Source organism: Narcine bancroftii, chromosome 1 (assembly GCF_036971445.1).
Source record: "Narcine bancroftii isolate sNarBan1 chromosome 1, sNarBan1.hap1, whole genome shotgun sequence".
In the NCBI taxonomy this organism is placed as follows: Eukaryota; Metazoa; Chordata; class Chondrichthyes; order Torpediniformes; family Narcinidae; genus Narcine; species Narcine bancroftii.
The window spans coordinates 105,917,033-105,943,129 of record NC_091469.1 but is presented as its reverse complement, the minus strand read 5'-3'; the positions used below and the strand labels follow the sequence as shown (position 1 = coordinate 105,943,129).

General features: G+C 38.6%; 1 protein-coding gene across 6 annotated transcripts in view; it reads right to left on the bottom strand.

The window, feature by feature from the left end:
• Positions 1-26,097, bottom strand: part of dpp7 (dipeptidyl-peptidase 7) — a 126,606-nt gene that overhangs the window by 92,802 nt on the left and 7,707 nt on the right. For all 6 annotated transcript variants that reach the window (XR_011356799.1, XM_069935745.1, XM_069935724.1 and 3 more), the window contains exon 2: positions 2,377-2,516. Coding sequence is in view for 5 of the 6 variants with exons in the window: in XM_069935745.1 (XP_069791846.1) it covers positions 2,377-2,516 (140 nt within the window). In the remaining variant the exon portion in view is untranslated. The remainder of the gene's footprint in view (positions 1-2,376; positions 2,517-26,097) is intronic.

Sequence of the window (26,097 nt, the reverse complement as noted above, 5' to 3'; positions counted from 1 at the left end):
TGTCTCCTCTGAGACAACAGCTGTGCAGTAATATCCGAACAAAAGAAAACATTCAAACCATGATATTCAAGTGGACTTTTCTTTAATCTTACTTTTTTTGCTGCTAAAGCTAGAATCTTTTCCCTGTCTTGAACACTTAATTACTATAGAGTGTGGTTTCTCATTTGATTGCAGTTGTGGTCTATGTGCTTTTTCAATTTCAGTGGGACCTTCAAATTAATTTACCCCCAGAATCTTAGATATCTATCCTTGGAGAATAAAACATGTCATGTTTTCCTTCTCCTTCCTCCAAGCCAACAATCTTAATGCTGTTTCTCTTACTAAAATTTTCAGTCTTAACAATTTTTTCAGAATTTATCTTCAACAATTTCTTCCTTAACTTCAGACTCCAAATATTTCAGCTTCTCCTTTATACGTTTACCCTTTTCATAAACCTTCATAATATTCAGATTTTCCTCATTCTGTTGTTCTCATACTTATATCATATTTGTTGATAACTGCTTGTATTTTTCATTCATATCTTTAACCTCAGATCTTAAATAATCTATTTCTTTCCACATCATTTTGATATAATCCCACATTTCCCACACCATCTGTTGCAATTCACCATCAGAGTTCTCTTTATCCTTTTGTATAGCCTTTGTTTTACATTTAACTTGTTTAACATCTTCATAGACTGAAGCAACCTCTCCAAGTCTTGTCTGTCCTTGTTCAACAACACTTGCTAATTCACCACTGAAATCAATCATCTCACTCGAACTCAACATTCTGACCTTGCTTAAAGAATCTGTTTTCTTTGGCCCGACACCATCTTCGCCAGTCGATAGGCTGGTCACTCTCGCTGCTACTCCCAGCAACTCAACTCTCTGACGGGCTTTAGTTGTCACTCCAGATCTGGGATTTCTGTGTGTCAAAGGCCTCTTTTCATAACCAGGAACAACACCTTCATCAGCTCCAGCAACAACAATTCATTTCTTCAAAAACATTTTAAAAAGTAAATGGACTATTTTTATCTTCTTCCTTCGTATTTTAATCTCTGTTTACTTTAGCTGAATAATAATTTTCTTCTATTTTCCCGGGAGTTTTAAGATCCTACATCCTCCGCATCACATGACTCCCCCGTCAGTCTTCATCTTGACTCAAAGTCATAGAGTTATGCAATACAGAAACCATTTCATTGGCCAAACTTATTCATGCTGATATTGATGCCTATGTGCATTAAACCCATTTGCCCATTTTCTCCTTCTCCTGTCCTATCCAAGTACATGGATGATGTGGATACAAAACTGAGGTTTCATCTCAGGCTAGAGTGTGGTGCTAGAATTGTTAGCAAATCAGTTACAGCCTCAAATGTCACCTGGGAAACAGATGGCAAGGCAATATTGTGGTGACGACCAAAGGCAGTGGCTCTATTCTTTTCATTATTTACATGAAAGAACTTCATATTGTATCTATTTAATACTAGATTTGGAACAACAGACAATTTTAGAAACGCAAGAGAGATCCCAGGAGGTTGTATGTGCAGGCAAAAAAAAAAGGTAATATTATTCCTCTTCAAGATGGCATTACAAAGTTACAACAGTTCAAAGAACTCATCCATGGGAAATGGAAGACATTGCAATAGTGCAGAAATGGCCAGATCTTATTACAAATGTACAGCATTCTAGAATAATCCAGGAACAGAGCAATTTGGCAATGGTAAACAGAAACCAATTATGATTTTGGACAGAGCATGACCTTAGAGAGTGGTTAAAAACAAATATAAACTAAGACAAGTAGTACAAATGGTTTATGGAGAAGAGAAATGAATTCATCCAGGAAATTCAAATTTTGTAACAAATGACTAAATTAGCTGTTAGCCTACATCCTTTGGATTTGAGAGGGAAATAATTAAGAGCATTAGTTTTAATAGCAAAAAAGCTAATCATAGTAGTTAAACAAGATTGCGATGGGAAAGTAGGAAGGCTTGTACTGAAAGGTGAAAAAGGGTTGTCAGAACTCAGTGTAACCACAAGAGGAAAATATAAGATGTCACAATAGGCAGGAACGACAGGGAATTCAGGAGAGAGAAAAAAAATAAGAGGAAAGTTGGAGGGGAAAAAAATGGGAATACAAGTAATGAGCAGGAGTTCAAAGAGGAAGCCAAACCATGCATGCAACTCAAGTTAAATAGGCCTGGTTGTGTCACAAAATTGAGTAACATACTTGATAACAAAAAGTGAAAAGAACACAGTAAGGAAGAAAATATTACTAAAAACAGAAGAGCTAGCACTGAGGGAACATGAATATTCAACATAATTTTGTTAATCTCATCAATTGGAAACAGGAAAATATTTCTATGTTTCTTTTAATGAACAAGGATAGAATGAAACTCACATGTTCAGCAAAAATGACCAGAGCCTGCTGCTCTGTCGCTAGTTCAGTGATGAATCTGGAGCTATTGGCAAAGTCCCATATATCACCTTCATTTCCAGTATATAGAAATATTGGTCCAATGCTTTTGAGCCAGAATTTATCTGAAAAATTAATAAAAATTAACATCTCTCAAAATAAAACACACACAAAAAAATACATGGAATTCAAGAGAGGAGCATATTGTAATAGAGTATATAGATATGTTTTTGGGAGATAAATTGGGAAAGGTTTGTTAGAGAAAGTCACAAACAAACACTTTAAAACAGATCTTATTTAAAATACTGGAGCTAGGCCCCATGCTAGCTAGACATGTCGGGGCCAACGGTCTTTGCAGACCTTTGAAGAGTGTCCAAGAGACTTCACTAATGGATTGTTGTTTACAAAAAGGCAATAGATGAAAGATCTTGATGGAGCTGCAGATTGCTGCTGGGTTTTGGGGTCTTCTGGGCTTGTAACATTTAATGGGGGCTCATCCTTTTGGATTTAAAATGGGAGTTTTTGTGATTTATTAGTTAAGTGGTTTTTTCAAGCTAATTTAAAGCTGTGTGGAAAAACACATCCATCGCCTGCAGAGCTACAGCGCAAGAGAAAAGAGGAACTGATGGTTATTTCTAAGGCATTAAAGCTGACTGAAGTCAAGCATTGGATGAGGAAAATACAAATACAGAGGATTATAGTGAAATATATAGGGGTGGGAAAATATGTTGAGAAAGACTTAGATAATTTTCCAGAGGATAGATCTTTTGAGTTGCAATTGGAATTGGAGAAATTGAGGGTGGAAGAAGAAAGAAAAACAGAAGGTGTTAGAAGGCGAAAAACAGAGGAAATAAGAGTTAGAGGAAGATAAAAATGGAGGAAATATGAGTTAGAGAAAGCTGAAAGATAAATAAAATATGACTTGGACAGATGTTTCAATTAGAGAAGTTAAAAATTGAGATGAAGGGAAGTAAGAGAATTGAGGCTGTAACTCCTGGGTAGAAGGTTTTGGCTAGTAGAGAGGTAAATCTAGATCCTCCTTTTGATGAGAGAGATATAGGTACATATTTTCAACTTTTTGAAAAGGTTACTGAGAGCTCAAGATGGCGAAAAGAAAAATGGCCTCTTATGCTCCAAAGTGTATTGAAAGGAAAAGCACAAATTGCATACTCTAGTTTGACTACAGAGCAAGTGGCAAATTATGATACTGTTAAGCAAGCAGTATTGAAAGCGTATAAGTTGGTTCCAGAAGCATATAGACAAAAATTTAGGAGTTTGGTGAAAACATGGAATCAATCTTATATGGATTTGACTCTGAAAAAATGTGTTTTGACTTTTGGTGCACCTCAAAAGGAATAAATAATGATTTTGACAGATTGAGAGAATTGATGTTAATTGAGGAAATTAAAAGGTGTGTTCCAAATGAGATTAAATTATACCTGGATGAGGGAGACGTGGGGATGTAGCGGCAAACGGCTAGACTAGCGGACGAATTTGCCCTAATTCACAAAAATACATTTCAGAATAGTAAACATTTTCAGAGAGTTAATGTGGGACAGATTAATGAGCCTATTCAGAATTTTAATGTGGAGCAGACTAATAAACCTGAAATTAAATCTGGGGAGAATGTTAAGAGAAAAGGTAAAGTTAAGGTGGGAAAGGACAGAACTTCTGGATTTGTATGTCATTTTTCTTTTTTTTAATTTTTATTTTTCACACTATAAACCACATTGATCAAGATACATACATTTTCCTTTTCAAATATATAGTGTTGTTTTCCCCCCCTCCCTCTTCCCCTCCCACCTTCCCTACCTCCCCTCCCATTCATTTAAAGTTCAGAATCTAAGATACATTAAACCCGTCAAACAATGTTGTCACTCAATAAAAATAAACAAGAAATTCCACTGAGTCAGTTCTTTTCATTCTCTTCTCCTTCTGTCATTTTAGGTGGTAGATGTCCCCGGTAGGTTTTCTCTATTGTGTTTCATGTATGGCTCCCATATTTGTTCAAATATTGTAATATTATTTCTTAAATTATATGTTATTTTTTTCTAATGGAATACATTTATTCATTTCTATATACCATTGTTGTATTCTCAAGTTATCTTCTAATTTCCAGGCTGACATAATACATTTTTTTGCTACAGCTAGGGCTATCCTAACAAATCTTTTTTGTGCACCATCCAAATCAAGTCCAAATTCTTTGTTTTTTATGTTATTTAGGAGGAAGATCTCTGGGTTTTTTGGTATATTGCTTTTTGTGATTTTATTTAATATCTGGATTAGATCTTCCCAACATTTTTTCACTTTCTCACATGTCCAGATTGCATGAATTGTTGTTCCCATTTCCTTTTTACAGCGAAAACATCTGTCAGATACTGTTGGGTCCCATTTATTTAACTTTTGAGGTGTAATATATAGCCTGTGTATCCAGTTATATTGTATCATACGTTACTTCGTATTTATTGTATTTCTCATAGTTCCTGAGCATAACTTCTCCCATGTTTCCTTCTTTATCTTTATGTTTAGATCATGTTCCCATTTTTGTTTAGTTTTACCATTTGTTTCCTCATTCTCCTTTTCTTGTAGTTTAATATACATGTTTGTTATAAATTTTTTGATTATCATTGTGTCTGTAATCACATATTCAAAATTACTTCCCTCTGGTAACCTCAGACTGCTTCCCAATTTGTCCTTCAAGTAGGATTTCAGTTGGTAGTATGCCAACACTGTATCGTGAGTTATATTATATTTATACTTCATTTGTTCAAAGGATAATAATTTATTTCCCGAAAAGCAATTTTCTATTCTTTTGATCCTTTTTTCTCCCATTCTCTAAAGGAAAGGTTATCTATTGTAAAAGGGATTAGCTGATTTTGCGTCAGTATTAGTTTTGGTAGTTGGTAATTTGTTTTATTCCTTTCTACATGAATCTTCTTCCAAATATTGAGCAGATGATGTAATACTGGAGAATTCCTACGTTGTACCAATTTTTCATCCCATTTATATAATATATGTTCGGGTATCTTCTCCCCTAATTTATCTAGTTCTAATCTAGTCCAATCTGGCTTTTTCCTTGTTTGATAAAAACCTGATAGGTATCTTAATTGTGCGGCTCTATAATAATTTTTAAAGTTTGGCAGTTGTAAGCCTCCTTGTTTATACCATTTTGTTAATTTATCTAGAGCTATCCTCGGTTTCCCCCCTTTCCATAAAAATTTCCTTATTATTTTCTTTAACTCCTTCAAGAATTTCTCTGTCAAGTGTATTGGCAATGCCTGAAATAGGTATTGTATCCTTGGGAAAATGTTCATTTTAATACAGTTTATCCTTCCTATTAGTGTTAGTGGTAAGTCTTTCCAATGCTCTAAGTCGTCCTGTAATTTTTTCATTAGTGGATAATAATTGAGTTTATATAGATGGCCAAGGTTTTTATTTATTTGTATACCTAGGTATCACATTGCTTGCATTTGCCATCTGAATGGTGATTCTTTCTTAAATTTTGAGAAATCCGCATTATTCATTGGCATTGCTTCACTTTTATTTGCGTTAATCTTGTATCCCGACATTTCTCCATATTCTTTCAATTTCTTATGTAATTCTTTTATTGATATTTCTGGTTCAGTTAAGTATACTATAACGTCATCTGCAAATAAACTGATTTTATATTCCTCATCTTTTATTTTTATCCCTTTTATTTTATTTTCTGTTCTTATCAGTTCTGCTAGTGGTTCTATGGCTAACGCGAACAATAAGGGCGATAGTGGGCATCCCTGCCTTGTTGATCTGCTTAAGTTAAATTGTTTTGATATATATCCATTTACTGTCACTTTCGCCAATGGCCCCTTATATAATGCTTTAATCCAATTAATATATTTCTCTGGTAAGCTGAATTTTTGTAGTACTTTGAATAAATAATTCCATTCTACTCTGTCAAAGGCCTTCTCTGCGTATAAAGCAACCATTACTGTTGGAGCTTTATTTCCTTCTACTGCATGAATTAAATTAATAAATTTACAAATATTGTCTGTTGTTCGTCTTTTTTTAATAAATCCAGTTTGGTCTAGATTTACTATTTTTGGTACATAGTCGGCTAATATGTTTGCTAATAGTTTAGCTATTATCTTATAATCTGTGTTATGTAAAGATATTGGTCTATATGACACTGATGCGAGTGGATCTTTCCCTGTCTTTGGTATTACTGTAATTATTGCTGTTTTGCATGAATCTGGTAAACTTTGTGTTTTATCAATCTGGTTGATTACTTCCAGGAGAGGAGGAATTAATAAATCTTTAAATGTTTTATAGAATTCTATTGGGAATCCATCCTCTCCTGGTGTTTTATTATTCAGTAGTTTTTTTTATTATCTCTTGTATTTCTACTATTTCAAATGGTTCTGTTAATTTATTTTGTTCCTCTGTTTGTAATTTCGGTAGTTCAATTTTAGTTAAAAATTCATCTATTTTGTCTTCTTTCCCTTCACTTTCAGTTTGGTATAATTGTTCGTAGAATTCTCTAAAGTTTTCATTAATCTCCGTTGGATTATATGTGATTTGTTTGTCTTTTTTCCTTGATGCCAATACCATTCTCTTAGTTTGTTCTGTCTTAAGCTGCCACGCTAGAATTTTGTGCATTTTTTTCTCCTAGTTCATAATATTTCTGTTTTGTCTTCATTATGTTCTTCTCCACCTTATATGTTTGTAGTGTTTCATATTTTATTTTTTTTATCTGCCAATTCTCTTCTTTTAGTTGTGTCTTCCTTCATTGCTAATTCTTTTTCTATATTTGCTATTTCCCTTTCCAACTGCTCTGTTTCCTGATGGTAGTCCTTCTTCATCTTGGTTACATAACTTATTATTTGCTCTCTGATGAACGCTTTCATTGCTTCCCATAGTATAAACTTATCTTTCACTGATTCCGTATTTAATTCAAAGTACATTTTAATTTGTCTTTCAATTAATTCTCTAAAATCCTGCCTTTTAAGTAGCATGGAGTTTAATCTCCATCTATACATTCTTGGAGGGATGTCCTTCTAAGTCTATGTCAATATTAGGGGTGAGTGGTCCGATAATATTCTAGCTTTATATTCTGTTTTCCTAACTCTGTCTTGCATGCGAGCTGATAACAGGAATAGGTCTATTCTTGAGTATGTTTTATGTCTACCTGAATAATATGAATATTCCTTTTCCTTTGGGTGTTGTTTCCTCCATATATCTAAAAGTTACATTTCTTGCATCGATTTAATTATAAATTTGGTTACTTTGTTCTTTCTGTTAATTTTTTTCCCAGTTTTATCCATGTCTGAATCCAAATTAAGGTTGAAATCCCCTCCTATTAGTATGTTCCCTTGAGTGTCTGCTATCTTCAAAAAAATATCTTGCATAAATTTTTGATCTTCTTCGTTAGGTGAATATACATTGAGTAAATTCCAAAACTCCAAATATATCTGACATTTTATCATTACATATCTCCCTGCTGGATCTATTATTTCCTCTTCTATTTTAATTGGTACATTTTTACTGATTAATATAGCTACTCCTCTAGCTTTTGAATTATATGACGCTGCCGTTACATGTCCTATCCAATCTCTCTTTAATTTCTTGTGCTCCAATTCAGTTAAATGTGTTTCTTGCACAAATGCTATATCAATTTTTTCTTTTTTCAGTAAATTTAGCAGTTTCTTCCTTTTGATTTGGTTATGTATTCCGTTAATATTTAAAGTCATATAGTTCAACATAGCCATTTCATACTTTGTATATCTTTCCTTTCCGTTTCCTCATCATCACCTTTCCTTCTTATCCATTTCTGCTTTCTTTTTTTGAACACTTTATAAGACAAAATTTCTAAAACATCAAACATTTCCCTTATTCTCCTATCTAAAATTTCTTTAACCCCACTATCCCCTCCCCTTCCTGAGTTGCCCTTTATCCCTTGTCGGGCAACTACACCTCCCCTCTCCATTTGGATTTGCGAATTCACTCTCAAGCGTCAACTGATTTCGCAGTGACCGTAACTCCTCCCCACCCAGCCCCCCCAGAAAAGATTTTAATTTTCATATACAAAAGTCACTCTCTTAATTCCCTCCTTACTTCCTCTCTTCCCTTTCTTTCCCTTATTAATTCTTATCTATACTCTATATATTTTCCTTTAAATACACATACACACATGTACACACATATATACACACACACACACACACACATACATATATATATATATATACCCATATACACACATACATATAGTTCGTGGTCATTTTTGCTCTCGTTACATGTCTTCATCTCTCTGTCTGTTTTATAGTTGTTCTGCAAATTTTCGTGCTTCCTCCGGATCCGATAATAGTCTGTTTTGCTGCCCTGGAATAACTATTTTAAGTACTGCTGGGTACTTTAGCATAAATTTATATCCTTTTTTCCATAGGATCGCTTTTGCTGTATTAAACTCCTTCCTCTTCTTCAGGAGTTCAAAACTTATATCTGGATAGAAAACAATTTTTTGACCTTTGTATTCCAGTGGCTTTTTGTCTTCTCTTATTTTCTTCATTGCTTTCTCCAATATATTTTCTCTTGTTGTATATTTTAGGAATTTTACTAAAATGGATCTTGGTTTTTGTTGTGGTTGTGGTTTAGGGGCTAATGTTCTGTGTGCCCTTTCTATTTCCATTTCTTCCTGTAATTCTGGTCTTCCTAGGACCCTGGGGATCCAATCTTTTATAAATTCTCTCATATTCTTGCCTTCTTCATCTTCCTTAAGGCCCACTATCTTTATATTATTTCTTCTATTATAATTTTCCATTATATCTATCTTCTGAGCTAACAGCTCTTGTGTCTCTTTAACTTTTTTATTAGATTCTTCTAATTTCTTTTTTAAGTCATCTACTTCCATTTCTATGGCTGTTTCTCGTTCTTCCACCTTGTCCACTCGTTTTCCTATATCTGACATGACCATCTCTAATCTATTCATTTTTTCTTCTGTACTTTTTATTCTCCTTTTTATTTCACTAAATTCTTTTGATTGCCATTCTTTTATTGATTCCATGTATTCTTTAAAAAAATATATATCCATGTACTTGCCCTTCCCTTCTTCTTCCATTTCTCTGTGTTCTTCCTCTTCTTCTTCCTCTGAGTTGGTCATCTGTTGTTTCTTTGATTTCCTTTAACTCTCTTCTTTCTTGCTCTCGTTATTTTCTGTGTCTTCCTCTTGTTGTTGTGCTGTGGTTGTCATTCTCAGCTGTGGAGATCGACTCCTCAGCTGGTCCCCCCTCCCGTCAGTGTTTTTTTTTTGTCTTGCACATCGCGCATGCGCTGTTGCGCACTTTTGCTTGGCTCCGCGAGCCATTTTTGTAGGCCCAAGCTCGGGACTTCGACTGACCTGAGGGAGTGGGCTTCTCTCTCCACAGCGGGCCTCCTCGGACAGGTAAGGCATTCTCCTTTTTCTTCCGATGTCTTTTCTTCTTACCGTTGCTTTCGACTTTTCTTTCTTCGTTGCCATTTTCTTCCCACTTTTACTTTCACTTTATTTTAATTTTCGTGTTTGTGCCTTTGCGTTTTCTCTGTTTTTTTTTTAAAAACTTTTCCAGAGAGGGCTGGAGTTCCCCGACCGGCCACTACTCCATCACGTGATTCCTGTATGTCATTTTTCTAAGAAACCTGGTCATGTTATTGTGAAATGTCTAGTATTGAAAAAGAGATGAAAAAAGGAAATTTTACCATAAGCATGTATTCAAATAGTTGAATTAAGGAGAGCAGATGTTCCAAACCTTGTAAGGGTGTCATGGATGTTTTCAAACCTTTTGTGTCTGAGGGCTTAGTTTCAGAAAAGGAGGGAGAATCACAGGTTTCAGTTAAACTTCTTAGAGATACTGGGGCTGCTCAGTCACTGTTGTTGGAAAGTGTTTTAACTCTTGATCAGAAAATTGACACAGGGGAGACAACTTTGATTAAAGATGTTGGAGGTGAGGTAGAGTCAATATCTCTTCACAACATAGTGCTGTATTCAGAATTAGTTAAAGGACCTGTTATAGTAGGAGTAATTTCAAAATTACCCATGCAGTGTGTCTCATTTTTATTAGGGAATGATTTGGCAGAGATTAAAGTTGGGTCCTCAGAGGATAAAATCAGCCTAGTAAAGATGAGGTTAAAGAGGATTGTGAGATATATCCTGCATGTGCTGTTACAAGGTATTTGGCTAAGAAAATAATGAGAGCTGAAGAAGATCCAGTTGATAGAGACTTGCCCAGTACTTCTGAAATAGTTTTGAAAGAACAGGGTAATTTTGAGAGAAAGGATTTCTCTTTGTCAAGGAAAGAGTTAATTCAACAACAGAAAAAAGATACAGATCTTGTTGACTTCAGGGACAAAGCAGAAGTTAACAGGAGATTAAAGAAATGCCTTGTGGATATTACTTGAAGGATGAATTGTTGATGAGAAAATGGAGACCTATTGATATTCCCGCTAATGAAGAGAGGGATGTGATTCATCAGATGGTTGTTCCTAGAAATTACCAGAATGAAATTTTAAATCTAGCCCACAGTACATCTTGGTGCAAATAAAACCAGGAATAAGATTTTGAGACAATTTTTCTGGCCTGGTTTGAGGATGTTGTAAGTTGGTACCAGCCATGTCACTTTTGGCAGATTGTGGGGAAACCTAACCAGGGTCCTTCAGTAGCTCCATTGCAACCTATTCCTGTTGTTGGGGAATCTTTCACTAAGGTTATTGTGGATTCTGTAGGTGCCTTGCCTAAAACTAAGTCTGGGAATCAGTACTTACTAAAAATTATGTGTACAGTATTGAGATTTCCAGAGGCTATACCATTAAGAAATATTAAAGCCAAAATGGTGGTAAAGGCTCTGGAAAGATTTTTCACAGTTTTTGGATTACCTAAAGTGATCCAGAGTAATCAAGGATATAACGTTATGTCTGGATTGTTTCATTAGTTGATTTAAAAGTTGGGAATAAAATAGATCACTTTATCTACATGCCAAACTCAGGGAGCTTTGGAAAGATTTCATTCTACTCTTAAAAATATGATGAGGATTTATTGTTGGAGAATGGAAAAGATTGGTGCGAAGGTATTTATTTATTGTTATTTGCAGCAAGGGAGGCTGTGCAGGATTCATTAGGTTTCAGCCCTTTTGAAATTGTGTTTGGACATCAGGTTAGAGGACCTTTAATGTTGATAAAAGAACAATGGGTTAATGAGGATGTGCAGTTGAACTTGCTGGATTATGTTTCTAAATTTAAACCTGCTGGATTATGTTTCTAAATTTAGAAATAGGTTACAAAAAGTGTGGACTTTGGCTCAAGAGAATTTAGAAATGACTCAGGGTAAAATGAATTGTCTATTTGATAGGAAAGCTTAAGTGAGGAATTTTAAGATAGGAAGTAAAGTTTTGATTTTGTTTCCAACACATGACAATCCTTTGAGAGCTAGATTTTCTGGATTGTATGTAATTAAATCAAAATTGAATGATGTTAACTATGTAGTTAACACTCCAGATCAAAGAAATAAAACTCAGGTTTGTCACATAAATATGTTGAAATATTATTATATGGATAAGGGTAGTGGAGAACAATCTGTACCTGAGGTGTTAGCTGTTGACTGGGTTAAGGAAGTTTCGAATGATAAGATTATGGAAACAGAATCTTGTGAGGGTAACCTTAAAGACACCATGGTTCCTGTGGGCCTGTCTAACACAGCAATATTGGAAAATTTGATGGAAAAGAACAGATGCAGTTGAAAGAATTAATTTTGAAATATACAAATTTGTTTCCTGATGTTCCAAAAAGGACATCAGTGATTCATCATGATGTGGGCGTAGGAGAAGCAAGACCCATAAAACAACACCCATATAGAATAAACATTCAGAAGAGTAAAATCATGGATCAGGAGGTGGAATATATGTTGAAAAATGGTATTATTAAACCTTCGAACTCAGATTGGAGTTCACCTTTTATTCTGTTACTGAAACCAGTTGGAACTGTTAGCTTCTGTACAGATTACATGAAGGTTAATACAGTAACTAAAACAGATGTTTATCCTATTCCGAGAATAGATGACTATTGATAAAATTGGGAAAGTTAAACTTCTTACTAAGTTGGATTTGTTGAAGGGTTACTGGTGAGTGCCTTTAACTGAGAGAGGAAAGAATATTTTGGCTTTTGTAACTCTATCCGGTTTATATAAGTATAATGTGTTACCTTTTGGCATGAAAATTTCTCCTGAAACATTCCAAAGGAGGATTAATTCGGTAATCCAAGGGTTAACACATACAGATGCTTATATTGATGACTTGGTCACAAAATGTAACACATGGGAAGAGCATCTAAGTGAATTGGACAAATTGTTTGGAAGATTATCCAAAGCAAACTTAACTGTTAATTTAGCAAAAAGTCAATTTGTAAATGCCACTTTAACATACTTGGGTCATGTAGTTGGTCATGGCAAAGCTGTACCTATTCAAGCTAAGGTGAATGCAATTTCTTAGTTTCCTATTCCCAATGTCAAGAAGTCAGTGAGAAAGTTTTTAGGAATGGCAGGATATTATAGGAAATTTTGCATACATTTTACTGAGGTTGCTCTTTCTTTAATCAACCTTTTGAAGAAAGGGGAGAAATTTGTGCGGACTAAAGTTTGTCAGACAGCTTTAGAAAATTTAAAGGAGATGCTAAGCCACTGCCCTTTTTTAAAATCTCCTGATTTTTACAAATCATTTTCTTTAGCAGTGGATGCCAGTGAGGGAGCAGCAGGTGCAGTTTTATTACAAAAACATAATGAAATTGACCATCCAGTTGCCTACTTTCAAAAAAATTCAATGTTCATCAAAGGAACATTGAGAAAGAACTGTTATCTATAATATTTGCTCTGCAGAATTTTGATGTATATCTTGGTACCTCTCATGAACCAATTGTGATATTTACTGACCACAATCCTCTGGTGTTTTTGAATAAAATGAAGAATAAAAACAAAAGATTGTTAAACTAGAGTTTAATATTACAAGAGTATAATCTGCAGATTAATCATATCAGAGGTACAAATAATATGATAGCAGATTGTTTGTCAAGATGTTAATATTGATCATAGAAATACTCTCAACAGGTTGTATATTGTGTATTGTTATCTCTTTAGTGATTTTAAAGGCAGTTTAGTTATAACTGAATTTTAACTCAAGAGTTAAAATTCCTTTAAAGGGGGAAAGTGTGACAGAGTATTAGATATGTTTTTGGGAGATAAAATGAGAAAGGTTTGTTAGAGTAGGTCACATACAAACACTTTAAAACAGATCTTATTTAAAATACTGGAGCTCTACCCCATGCTAGACATGTCTTTGCAAGACCTTTGGAGAGTGCCCAAGAGACTTCATTAATGGATTGTTGTTTACAAAAAGGCAACAGATGAAAGACCTTGTTGGAGTCGCAGATTGCTGCTGGGTTTTGGGGTCCTCTGGGCTGGTAACAATATAAATCAAAAAAGACTTGCAAAATAAGATATGTCAGCTCAAAAAAAAACAGGAGTAACTTCAAACTTTTCTGTAGCTTAGTATACACCACCAGTGCCCCACGAGGCACTACTGGAACTTCAAGGCTATTTAGTTGAGTTTTCCAAATCCACCACCTCTATCCACTTCAGAATCAGAATTTATTGTCCTGTACAAGTCACAAAATTCATTATTTTGCAGCAGCGTCACAGTGCAAACATTCAAATAAACCATCTTACAAATATAATTAAAAATAATGCACAAAAAGTCAAATTAAGGCACTGTCTTTGGTTCATTGATCATTCAGGAATCTGATGGCAATGGGGATGATGCTGTCCTTGTGCCATAGAGTGCTCAGATTCAGGCTCCTGTACCTATTTCCTGATGGTATCAATGTGAAGAGGTCATGGCCTGGGTGATGGGGTGGTGGGTCCTTGAGAATAGAAGCTGCTTTCTTAATACACTGCCTTTTGTAGATGTCCTCAATGGGTGAAGACTGGTGCCAATGATGTCGCAGGCCAAGTTAACAACCCTTTGGATTTTTTTTTATTGGCCTGAGCATTGGCACCTCCGTTCCAGACAGTGATGCAACCAGCCAAAATGCTCTCCATAGTACACCTGTGAAGGTTTATGAGAGTCTTTGGTGATGTACCGAATTTCATCAATTACCTCACGCCACTATAGTGACTGGCAAGCCTTCTTCTTGATTGCATCAACATGGAGATGGGAGCAGAGCATAATAGCATAGGGGAAGGGAGTGGAATTTTGTATTTTAATCTCGCGGGGGATTAAAATATTAAGTCCGACTTAAAAATTGATTTTAAATTTAAAATATATTAAAATCTTCTGGAGTCTACCTATACGCTCTTGGACAGGGCAGCTAGAGGAAAGAAAGCAGTGAGAGAAGAAAACCATAAGCAAAAACTCTAAAAAAAAATCGAGGAAGAATGGCCTACCTTACAGTTGGAGTTTGGGCCTCAAGTTCCGAAGCCCTAGCAACAAACTCGTGCAATGACAGCTTACTTCCAGCCAAAACTAGTGCCACCTCCCAAGGTCACTGGGGAAGATGGCACTGGATCGATCCAGATCTCCCCTCAAGAATACACTAACATTATGCAGATGCACAATATTTATTTCTACTCATGCCTGAAGAGGAAGATTATGCATTGGAATGGCTGCTCCATTAGGCCCTCCCCAGGAACTGCAGGCAAAATACCAGACATGCCAGAACTGTCAGGATTACCTACAGTTTTGACTGCTGATAATCAAGAGAAGAAATACTGGGGGCTTCGGGCTTTGGAAAAAAAAGCACCAAATAAGAAATATATTAGAGATGTTAAATCTGATATGAAGGAAGTCAAAAGTGAAATGTTCATGTCTGCTTCAGATGTGAAGGAAGATAAAGCAACAGTTCAAAGAGTTAATTTGGATCTGCAGAGTTATAAACGATAGAATTGACATAGTTGAAAATTCGGATATACTGGGAAAAACAGAGGAAAGAAATGATGGATAAGATGGATATGTTGAAAAATCAAAGTAGAGGAATAATGTTAAGATTGTTGGACTAAAAGAAGATTTTGAAGGAAGTGGCGATCCTGTGGAATTTTTTCAAAAATGGATTCCTGGAATCTTGGGAGAAGAAAATTTTTCAAATGGAATTGAATTGGGAAGGGCTCATAGAGCTTTATGAGGAAACCACCTCCAAATCAACCACCTAGAGCCATATTGATTAAATGTCTGCGATATCAAGACAAAGGGAAATTTTAAAGATTGGTGGTCCAGAAAGCTAGGCAGAACATAGGACCTATGGTTATTGATGGAAATTAAAATTTTCTTTTATGTGGATTTAAGTAAAACAGTGGTGGATAGAAGAAAACAATTCAATCCAGTGAAGGCAATTCTTTGGAAGAAAGGCTATACGTTTACTTTTAGATTTCCAGCTACGTCAAAGGTGTTTTTGGTGAACGAATGACCTAAATTCTTTATGGATGAAGAAGAAGCATAAAGATTTGCAGAATCACTTCCTAGTATTAAGGAAGAGCAGCAAGAATTGCTGAGTTTAAGTCTTAAGTGAGAAGTTCAAAGAGAGGTGCTGCGGATCCTAATTACACCAAAGAAAATTGTGCCAAAGGAGATTGCAAGCTGTCAAAGGGAGTCTCAGTTGGAACCAGATCTCAGATGGAAACATCTTTAATTCATGATGATCAAGTTAATGTGGGCCTTGAAGTGGCAGGCAATTTATTATTTCCTGATGTGTAATTAGTTAATTCTTCCCCTTAGGGAGTTGGATGTTCTTCCTTGCGTGCCAGAACCATTATGTGCCATATCACGGCAGGTATCACGACCTGTATATTGGAGGGAAATGTTGCTGTTATATTTTTATTTAGCACTTTTTGAGTTTTTTTAATAAAGTTTTTTAAGCATTAATTTTCTTATTTGGTTTGAGTCGATAAAGAGATCTGGGAGAATGGGATTGGAAGATATTTTGATTTGGGGTAATGGATGATAAAAATAAAGATTTTTTTGTTTTAATGTTAATGGGATCAATTATCAAATTAAAAGGAAAAGAATAATAAGCTATATGAAAAAGAGGAAGGTTGATATTGCATTTTTACAATAAACTCATTTGATAGAAAAAGAACCTCCTAAATTAAAAAGAGATTGGATGGACCAGGTTATTGCTTCATGTTTTAATTCTAAAGCAAGAGAAGTAGCTATATTAATTAAAAAACATTACCAGTAAAAATTTTTGATACTGTAATACAGAGATTCTCAATCTTTTTCTTTCCACTCACACAGCACTTTAAGTAATCCCTATGCCACCAGTGCTATGTGATGAGTAAGGGATTGCCTAAGGTGGTATATGAATGGGAAGGGAAGGTTGAAAATCACTACTCTAGACCCAATTGTTACTGAAATATTTTGCTTGAGAAAAATTGTCATTAGCCCATTTCCTTTGGAGTTATGAAACCGCGCACGTAACAAGTTAATTAGGTACGATTAAAACAGTGGTTTTCAAACTTTAACTTTCCACCCACATACCACCTTAAGCACTCCCTTACTATGGCACAGGGCATACTTAAAGTGGTATGTGAATGGAAAGAAAAAGGATGAGAACCAAAATATGTTTTAATTAATTGTCAGATTTTTTCATAAATGTGGACACTAATGAATATTTATGCAGAAAATGTAGATGATGAGGTCTTTATAAAGAATATATTTTTTTACTCAGTGGAAGCGCAGGAAAAGGTTTTAATACGAGGAAGATATCAATTGTTGTCTTGATCCATTATTGGATAAATCAACTAAAATGGTAATAAGAGCTAAAGCGGTGAAGGCTATATTATGTTTTAAGAAGCAATTAAATTTAGTTGATATTTAGCAAAAGTTGAATCCTAGAGAAAAAGACTATTCTTTTTATTTGCATAGATATGATTCTTATTTGAGAATAGATTTTTTTTAAATTATCGGCACAGATACAAGAATAGATTAGTAAAGTTGAGTATACTTTGTAATCACTCACCACTTTTATTGATATATTCAACAGAGGAAGAAAATATACCCTGTAGATGGAGATTTAATAATGCATTATTAAAAAGAGTCTTTTCTTTGGCTTGGCTTCGCGGACGAAGATTTATGGAGGGGGTAAAAAGTCCACGTCAGCTGCAGGCTCGTTTGTGGCTGCCCAGTCCGATGCGGGACAGGCAGACACGATTGCAGCGGTTGCAAGGGAAAATTGGTTGGTTGGGGTTGGGTGTTGGGTTTTTCCTCCTTTGCCTTTTGTCAGTGAGGTGGGCTCTGCGGTCTTCTTCAAAGGAGGCTGCTGCCCGCCAAACTGTGAGGCGCCAAGATGCACGGTGCAATAATGCACAGTGCGTTATCAGCCCACTGGCGGTGGTCAATGTGGCAGGCACCAAGAGATTTCTTTAGGCAGTCCTTGTACCTTTTCTTTGGTGCACCTCTGTCACGGTGGCCAGTGGAGAGCTCGCCATATAATACGATCTTGGGAAGCTCGCCAAGGCAAATAGCGCCTTTGGAAGACTACACAAAAGAGTCTGGAAAAACAACCAACTGAAAAACCTCACAAAGATAAGCGTATACAGAGCCGTTGTCATACCCACACTCCTGTTCGGCTCCGAATCATGGGTCCTCTACCGGCACCACCTACGGCTCCTAGAACGCTTCCACCAGCGTTGTCTCCGCTCCATCCTCAACATCCATTGGAGCGCTCACACCCCTAACGTCGAGGTACTCGAGATGGCAGAGGTCGACAGCATCGAGTCCACGCTGCTGAAGATCCAGCTGCGCTGGATGGGTCACGTCTCCAGAATGGAGGACCATAAAAAGAGTAGATTGCACGAAAACCAACAAGGTCGGGTCAGATACAGCAATGAGCTCTCTGAACCCTTCTCCATTAACAATGGCGTGAAGCAAGGCTGTGTTCTCGCACCAACCCTCTTTTCAATCTTCTTCAGCATGATGCTGAACCAAGCCATGAAAGACCCCAACAATGAAGACGCTGTTTACATCCGGTACCGCACGGATGGCAGTCTCTTCAATCTGAGGCGCCTGCAAGCTCACACCAAGACACAAGAGAAACTTGTCCGTGAACTACTCTTTGCAGACGATGCCGCTTTAGTTGCCCATTCAGAGCCAGCTCTTCAGCCCTTGACGTCCTGCTTTGCGGAAACTCCCAAAATGTTTGGCCTGGAAGTCAGCCTGAAGAAAACTGAGGTCCTCCATCAGCCAGCTCCCCACCATGACTACCAGCCCCCCCACATCTCCATCGGGCACACAAAACTCAAAACGGTCAACCAGTTTACCTATCTCGGCTGCACCATTTCATCAGATGCAAGGATCGACAATGAGATAGACAACAGACTCGCCAAGGCAAATAGTGCCTTTGGAAGACTACACAAAAGAGTCTGGAAAAACAACCAACTGAAAAACCTCACAAAGATAAGCGTATACAGAGCCGTTGTCATACCCACACTCCTGTTCGGCTCCGAATCATGGGTCCTCTACCGGCATCACCTACGGCTCCTAGAACGCTTCCACCAGCGTTGTCTCCGCTCCATCCTCAACATCCATTGGAGCGCTTTCATCCCTAACGTCGAAGTACTCGAGATGGCAGAGGTCGACAGCATCGAGTCCACGCTGCTGAAGATCCAGCTGCGCTGGATGGGTCACGTCTCCAGAATGGAGGACCATCGCCTTCCCAAGATCGTGTTATATGGCGAGCTCTCCACTGGCCACCGTGACAGAGGTGCACCAAAGAAAAGATACAAGGACTACCTAAAGAAATCTCTTGGTGCCTGCCACATTGACCACCGCCAGTGGGCTGATATCGCCTCAAACCGTGCATCTTGGCGCCTTACAGTTTGGCGGGCAGCAACCTCCTTTGAAGAAGACCGCAGAGCCCACCTCACTGACAAAAGGCAAAGGAGGAAAAACCCAACACCCAACCCCAACCAACCAATTTTCCTCTGCAGCCGCTGCAACCGTGTCTGCCTGTCCCGCATCGGACTTGTCAGCCACAATCGAGCCTGCAGCTGACGTGGACTTTTACCCCCTCCATAAATCTTCGTCCGCGAAGCCAAGCCAAAGAAGAAGATTTTGATATTTTAAGAAAGAAAATTCAATTATTTTTAGACGTTCATTTTAATACAATAGATAATAAATGTACTATTTGGGATGCATTAAAAGCATATATGAGGTCAAATAATAAATTACTTGGCTAAAATTAAAAAGGAATATATGATAGAGACAAATCAATTAGAACAGGACATAGGTAAATTAGAAAAAGATCTACAAAATCCTTCTGAAGAAATTAAAAAACAATTAATTTTTAAAAATTCAACAGAACACTATATACACATATACAGAACAGAAAAAGTAATTCAAAGAACTAAACAGGGATATTATGAATTAGGAGAAAGAGCTCATAAAGTTTAAGCATGGCAATTGAAAGCTGAACAGACATCTAGAGTCATTAATATAGTTAAAAATTCTTTGGGGACTATTCCATACAAAGCACAAGAAAAAAATGATATATTTAGGGAATTTTATTCTGAATTATATCATTCGGAATCAGTACTTGATGAAAATAAGATTGACAAGTTTTTATCTCAATTACTTTACCTAGTCTGAATGATGGAGAACAGAAAGATTTGAATGTAGTATTTTCAGCAAAGGAAATTAGCGTGATAATGAGTTCAATGCAAAATATGTCGCCAGGAGAAGACGAATTTCCTGTAGCATTTTATAAGAAATTTTAAGATCTTTTAATACCTTCATTTATGAAGGTGTTAAATTATGCTAAGAAAGTACAATCTCTGCTGGAATCTTTTTAATACCAATTATTAGGTTCTGTTTGGATGCCCAACAGGACTCATGGGAATTCATCCATCCAGCTTAGCCCATGCAGCCATGATTTGAGGGCTGCTTTTTAGATGGCACTCTACTAGCCCATTGGATTGGGGTGGTAGGCAATTGCAAGGTGTAGCTGGCTGCTGCAGAATTTGGCCATGGTTGCCCAGAGGGAGGAGGTAAACTGGGCTCCCTGGTTCAAAGTTATGTAGGAAAGGACACCAAAACAGGTAATCACTGTGAGGTAAAGGCTCTCGCACAGGTCTCCATGTCTCAGGCTGGCATGGGCACCACCTTTTGCCAGCATGTAAAGCGGTTGACCATGGTGAACAGGTACCTCATCCCCTGGCTGATGGGAAGGAACCCTACAATGTCCAAGTGCACGTGGTCGAACCTGTCCACTGCAGGTGGGAAACATTGCACTGGGCCTTTAATGTGCCGATGGACTTTAGCTTGCTGGATTTGTACACAGGCTTTCCCAAAGTGAAAGTTCGCATCGAAGCCCGTGCCATATGAACCTGTCCAAAATTAGGTGGACTGTTGACCGGATGGAAGGATGAGAGAGTCCATGCACTTGATTGAATACCCGCCGTCTCCAGGTCACGGGTAGGTTTGGCCTGGGGTGGCCTGTAGACATATCACACAGGAGTGTTAGGCCTCCTCAGACTGGTATGAACTCCTCAATTTGTAGGCTGCTAATGGCGGTGTAGTATGCCTGTGTGTCTGCATCTTCAGCCTGGGACCTGGTGAGCTGAGCTATGTCAATGCCACTTGTCACCTCAGAGATCGTTGGCCTAGAGAGCGCATCAGCTACCACATTGGAGTTCCCGCTATGTGGCAGGTCAGTTGTATATTCGGAGATGTACAAAAGGTCCCATTATTGCCTCACCAACCAGAGATCTGAGACTTTGCCCAGCGTCTGCTCCACCGATTTGTGGTCCATATAGGATGAGAACACTTGGCCTTCGAGGATGTACCGGAAATGACGTATGGCCAAGTACACTGCCAGCAGTTCGTGATCAAAAGTGCTGTACTTCAGCTCGGGTGGTCGGAGGTTTTGCTGAAAAAACTGAATGGTCGCCACTGGTTATCCACCCACTGTTGCAGCACTACGCCCATTGCCTGGTCTGAGGTGTTTGTCGTTAACGACAGGGTTAAGTCTGGATCTGGATGTGATAGAAACGTGGTTTTGGAGAGCGCTGTTTCAGTCCCCTCGAATGCTTGGAGTGCTTCCGCAGATCAGCTGGGCTCCTTGTTATTTGCCTTAACAAGGACAAGAGAGGCCGCATGGTGGCTGCTCCGCCTGGGAGGAGGCGATGATAGAAATTCAACATCCCAAGGAATTCCTGCAGGCTTTTTAGGGTTTTGGGCCTGGGAAAGTTCCAAATGTCCTCGACTTAGTCAAGCAAAGGTTTTGCTCCTTCAGTGGTGATACCCAAGGAAGTCGATGGTGAATAAACCGAACTGGCACTTGGATGGGTTGATGGTTAACCCAAAAGTCTGCAACCCGGCAAACAGGCATTTTAAATGTTCTTTGTGGGTCCTGGTGTCTGGGCTGGTAATGAGGATGTTGTCCAGGTACATAAAAATCCCCTTCAGGTCTCTTGTCTCTACGTTCATGAGGCATTGGAATGTTAGGATGAGTTTTGCAGCCAGAATGGCATTCTGAGGAACTCAAAGGGGCCAAATGGGGTGATTATGGCTCTTCTGGACATCGTCCTGGTGTACTGGGATCTAGTGGTAGCCCTACACCATATTGACTTTGAACAAAAATCTGGGCACCTTGGAGTCGTGCGGCAAAGTCCTGAATGTGTGGGGTGGGGTATCTATCCAGTACAATTGCATCATTGAGCCTGCAGTAGTCTCCGCAGGGGCGCCAGCCGCCAGAGTTCTTTGGGACCATATGCAGTAACGAAGCCTATGGGCTGTTGGAATGGCGGACCATCCCCAATTCTTCCATTGTGGCAAACTAAGCCTTAGCTTGGAGGAGCTTATCTTGGGGCAGTTGCTGCGCCCACACGTACACAGGTGGTCCGGTGGCCTCAGTGTGAGGAGAAAAAACTGGAAGGTGGTGGCATTTACCAGCATGCATCAATTGAGGTCGACCAGGAGTTCGTTCACCCGGAGGAAATCCACTCCTAAGAGAGCCTGGCCTACTGAGATGATGGTATAGTCCCACCTGAAAAAGACATTCCCAGTGTGCATGGTTATGCTACGTGTTCCATAGGTGGGGATGGTTGAACTGTTGGCAGCCAGTAGGGGTAGGCCTCTGGCATTGTTCTTCTGCTCAAAGAATGAGGGTGAAACTAGGCTGATTTCTGCGCTTGTGTCTATCAGGAATTCCCACTGGGCCTTCCGGTCGCAAAGATAAACCAGGCTTTTTCTGGTGCCAACCGCCAAGGCCACTAACGGCAGCCGGCTTGCTCATTTCCCTGCATTTGACTGGGTTTGCTGCTTGAAAAGGTGCAGGGCGGTACACACCACCAGATATTGTAGTCCTACTGATGGTGGTAGTAGTAGTACCCTGCTGTTTTGTCGCTGCGTTGTGGCTGGGCAGCTACGATGGTCACCATGGGGGCACATGAGGTGGCCAAGGTTTGTGCTGTTGCTCCCATTGCACAAATGGCTGCACATGGATGGAGTCGGGTTGCGGAATGCGGAAGAGCTGGACTTCTTCTCTTGCCATGAGGTGCAGTTCAGCAAAGTCCACGTTAGAGATGGCGGTGACAACAGGGACTGGCAACTTGGAAAGGAACAGGGCCTCAAGCAGGAAGCACTTTGTGTGACCATCTGCAAGGGCCACTAGCTCCTGCATCAGTTCTGAGGGATTGCGATCACCAAGACTCTGTGCGAACGGCCCGTTAGTACCAGCTAATTTCAAATGACTCAAGCAAAAACTGTTTAAACATCGAGTACTTGCCATTCCCTGGTGGGTTGTTGACAAACGGGGCAACTTTCGCTGCTGTGGTGGGGTCCAGGGCACTGACCACGTGCCAAAACTTCTTGTCCTTGGCTTTTATTCCTCACAGGGCAAACTGTGATTCTGCAAGTTGCATTCAGCTGCATGGCTGGTTTGCCCAGAACGATGGCAAATGGACACTTACTGCATAAAATGCCATGGGAGATCCATTGGTGGCAGCTGCTTGAGCTGTAGACAACTGGGTGGCACACTTTGGGGTCCCAGAACATCTCACCTCTGATAGGGGAGCCCAATTTATCTCCAGTCTATGGGTAGCCTTGGCCAATACCCTGGGATCCCAACTCCACCAAAGAACAGCATAATCATCCACAAACCAGCAGATTGGTGGAGAGGTCCCATAGGTACCTCAAATCAGCCCTCAGGGCTCACCTGGATAGATGAACTACCGTGGGTCCTCCTGGGCATTCGAACTGCACCCAAGGAAGATTTCAATACATCTGCAGCCGCAGGGGCAGGCCTTCCAAAGGTACCAATACCGCTCCGATTGCTGGTTCGGGGGAGGAGGGGTCATGTAGCGGCCCACACCCGTTCGAACATGGCAATCGAGCGCACTGCATGTGGCATCAATGGCCTGCCGGCCAATTTACATTAATGGATTGAAAAAGGGTTATCGATGCCCAGGGCTGTTGACGACTCCAGCAAAACGGGCTGATCCAACCAATCAGAGCCCGAAGGGGAATGGGTTACACCACTGGTCACAAGGCAGCCAGGGTCTGCTTGACCATATAAAAGAGAGCAGCTAATTCATTAAAATCAGTGTCAACTGCACTCTTTGTGTGTGTCTTATTTGCAAGCTAGAACCTCAAGACACGTCACATAATAATAATTCTACTGTCACTGCTGGTAATACTAAATATTGACCAAAAATTTCACAAAATAACTCTTAACTTGATAACAAAATTTTGTATTTTCCAATATCTTTATCAATATTTTTCCTTTAGTCTACTAAAAGTAATAAATTTCCCAGCTTCAAAACAATCTTTAATTTTCTTAATACCACAATTTTGCCAAATTAAAAAAAATATATTTTCCATAGAAAATGGGATAAGCCATTCTTCCACACATTAAAACTCTTCCTCCAATCTCTTTATCAATTTTATTCCAAAGTTCAATTACATGTTTCATCATGGGTGTTTATTTGCTATTAACAATCTTGCATTCAATTTATAAATAAAATGTTGTAGATCTGTTTCTCCTATTTTATCAAGTTCTGTATTTACCCATGCTGTAACTCATAAATTACATTAATAAATCTCAACTATGCTGCATTATAATAATTCATAAAATTGTGGAGCTCTAAACCTCCTGAATCATATTTCCACATCAATTTCTCCAAATAAACCCTAGCCATTTTTCCTTTCCATAAAAATTTTCCAATACATTTAATTTGTTGAAAAATATTTGAGGAATTGAAATTGGAATCAATTGAAATAAATATGGTATTCGAGGAAAAATATTCATCTTAATACAATTTACTCTATCCATCAAAGTAATAGGTAACTTAGTCCATTTTTCCTAATATTTAATTTTCTTTAATAAAATAAATAATTTAATTTAAATATTTTTGTCAAATCTAATTGCACGCAAATACCTAAATATTTTATTCCAAGATCTGGCCATCTAGATTCAATTACTTCCATATAACCATTTACAGCACAGAAACAGGCAAGTTTGGCCCTACTAGTCCATGCTGAAGATCATTTCCCAGTCAAGGAAAGGAAAAGTTGGATAGGTATATGGATGGGAGATGTGTGGAGGGTTATGGGCCAAATGCAGGGGCCTAGAACATGTCTCAGTAGATACTTCAGGTAATGGGACTGCTTCAGGCCACCCAGTCAAAGGGTGTACATTAGTGAGCAAGTATCAGGCATCCTGTGACACTGGTAAGGGCCAACAATGTCCATGTGTATGTGGCTGAACCTTTGCTGTGGTGGTTCTAAAGTCTGGAGAGGTCATTAACGTGTGTCTGGATCTTAGCAGATTGACATGTCCTTGCCCATTGGCTGACCTCTTTTTGACGGCTATGCCAGATGAATCAGTCACCTACCATTCTGACAGTGGTCCTAATGGAGAGGTGTAACAGATTGTGGACCATGTCAAAAAATTGTCTTTTCCAATTGGCCAGGATGATTGGGCATGGCTTACCAGTAGCTGTAACACACAAAGAGTCATTTCTCCTGGACTAATTGGGAGGTGCTCCAGCTGCAGGCCAATTACTGCAGTCTGATAGGTGGAGATGTTGGGATCTGCTTGTTGTGCTTTCACCAAGGCCATGTAGTCAATGCCTGGGTCAGGGGCATGTATGGCAGAAATGGTGGGTCAGTACAATGTGTCAGCCACCACATTGGATTTTCCCATGATGTGACTAATGTCGGTGGAAAATTCTGAAATATAAGAAAGGTGTCTCTGTTGCCTAGCTGAGTATGGATCTGAAACTTTGCTGAAAGCAAAGATAAGTGGTTTATGGTCAGTGAATATATGATAGAGACAAATCAAAAATGCCTCACTGAGCCAACAGTTTGCGGTCGAACACACTGTATTTCAGTTCCAGCGGCCAGAGGTGCTTGCTAACAAAGGCTAGTGGCTGCCGATGTCCAAGCACCAGCTGCTCAAGCACACACCCGACTGCTGTATCAGAGGCATCCACTGTAAGGGCTGTCAGGACATCAGGCCTAGGGAGCACCAGCAGCGTTGCATTGACCAGAAGGTCCTTAGTGGATTGGAAAGCATCAGCTGCCTCATTTATCCATAAAATGTCTTTTTTATGACTGAAAATTAGGGAAAATAATGGCCTCATGATGTGGGCTGCTGCCAATATGAATTGGTAGTAAAAAAAAATTAATCATATGGCAAATTATTGTAGGCCCCTGACAGTAT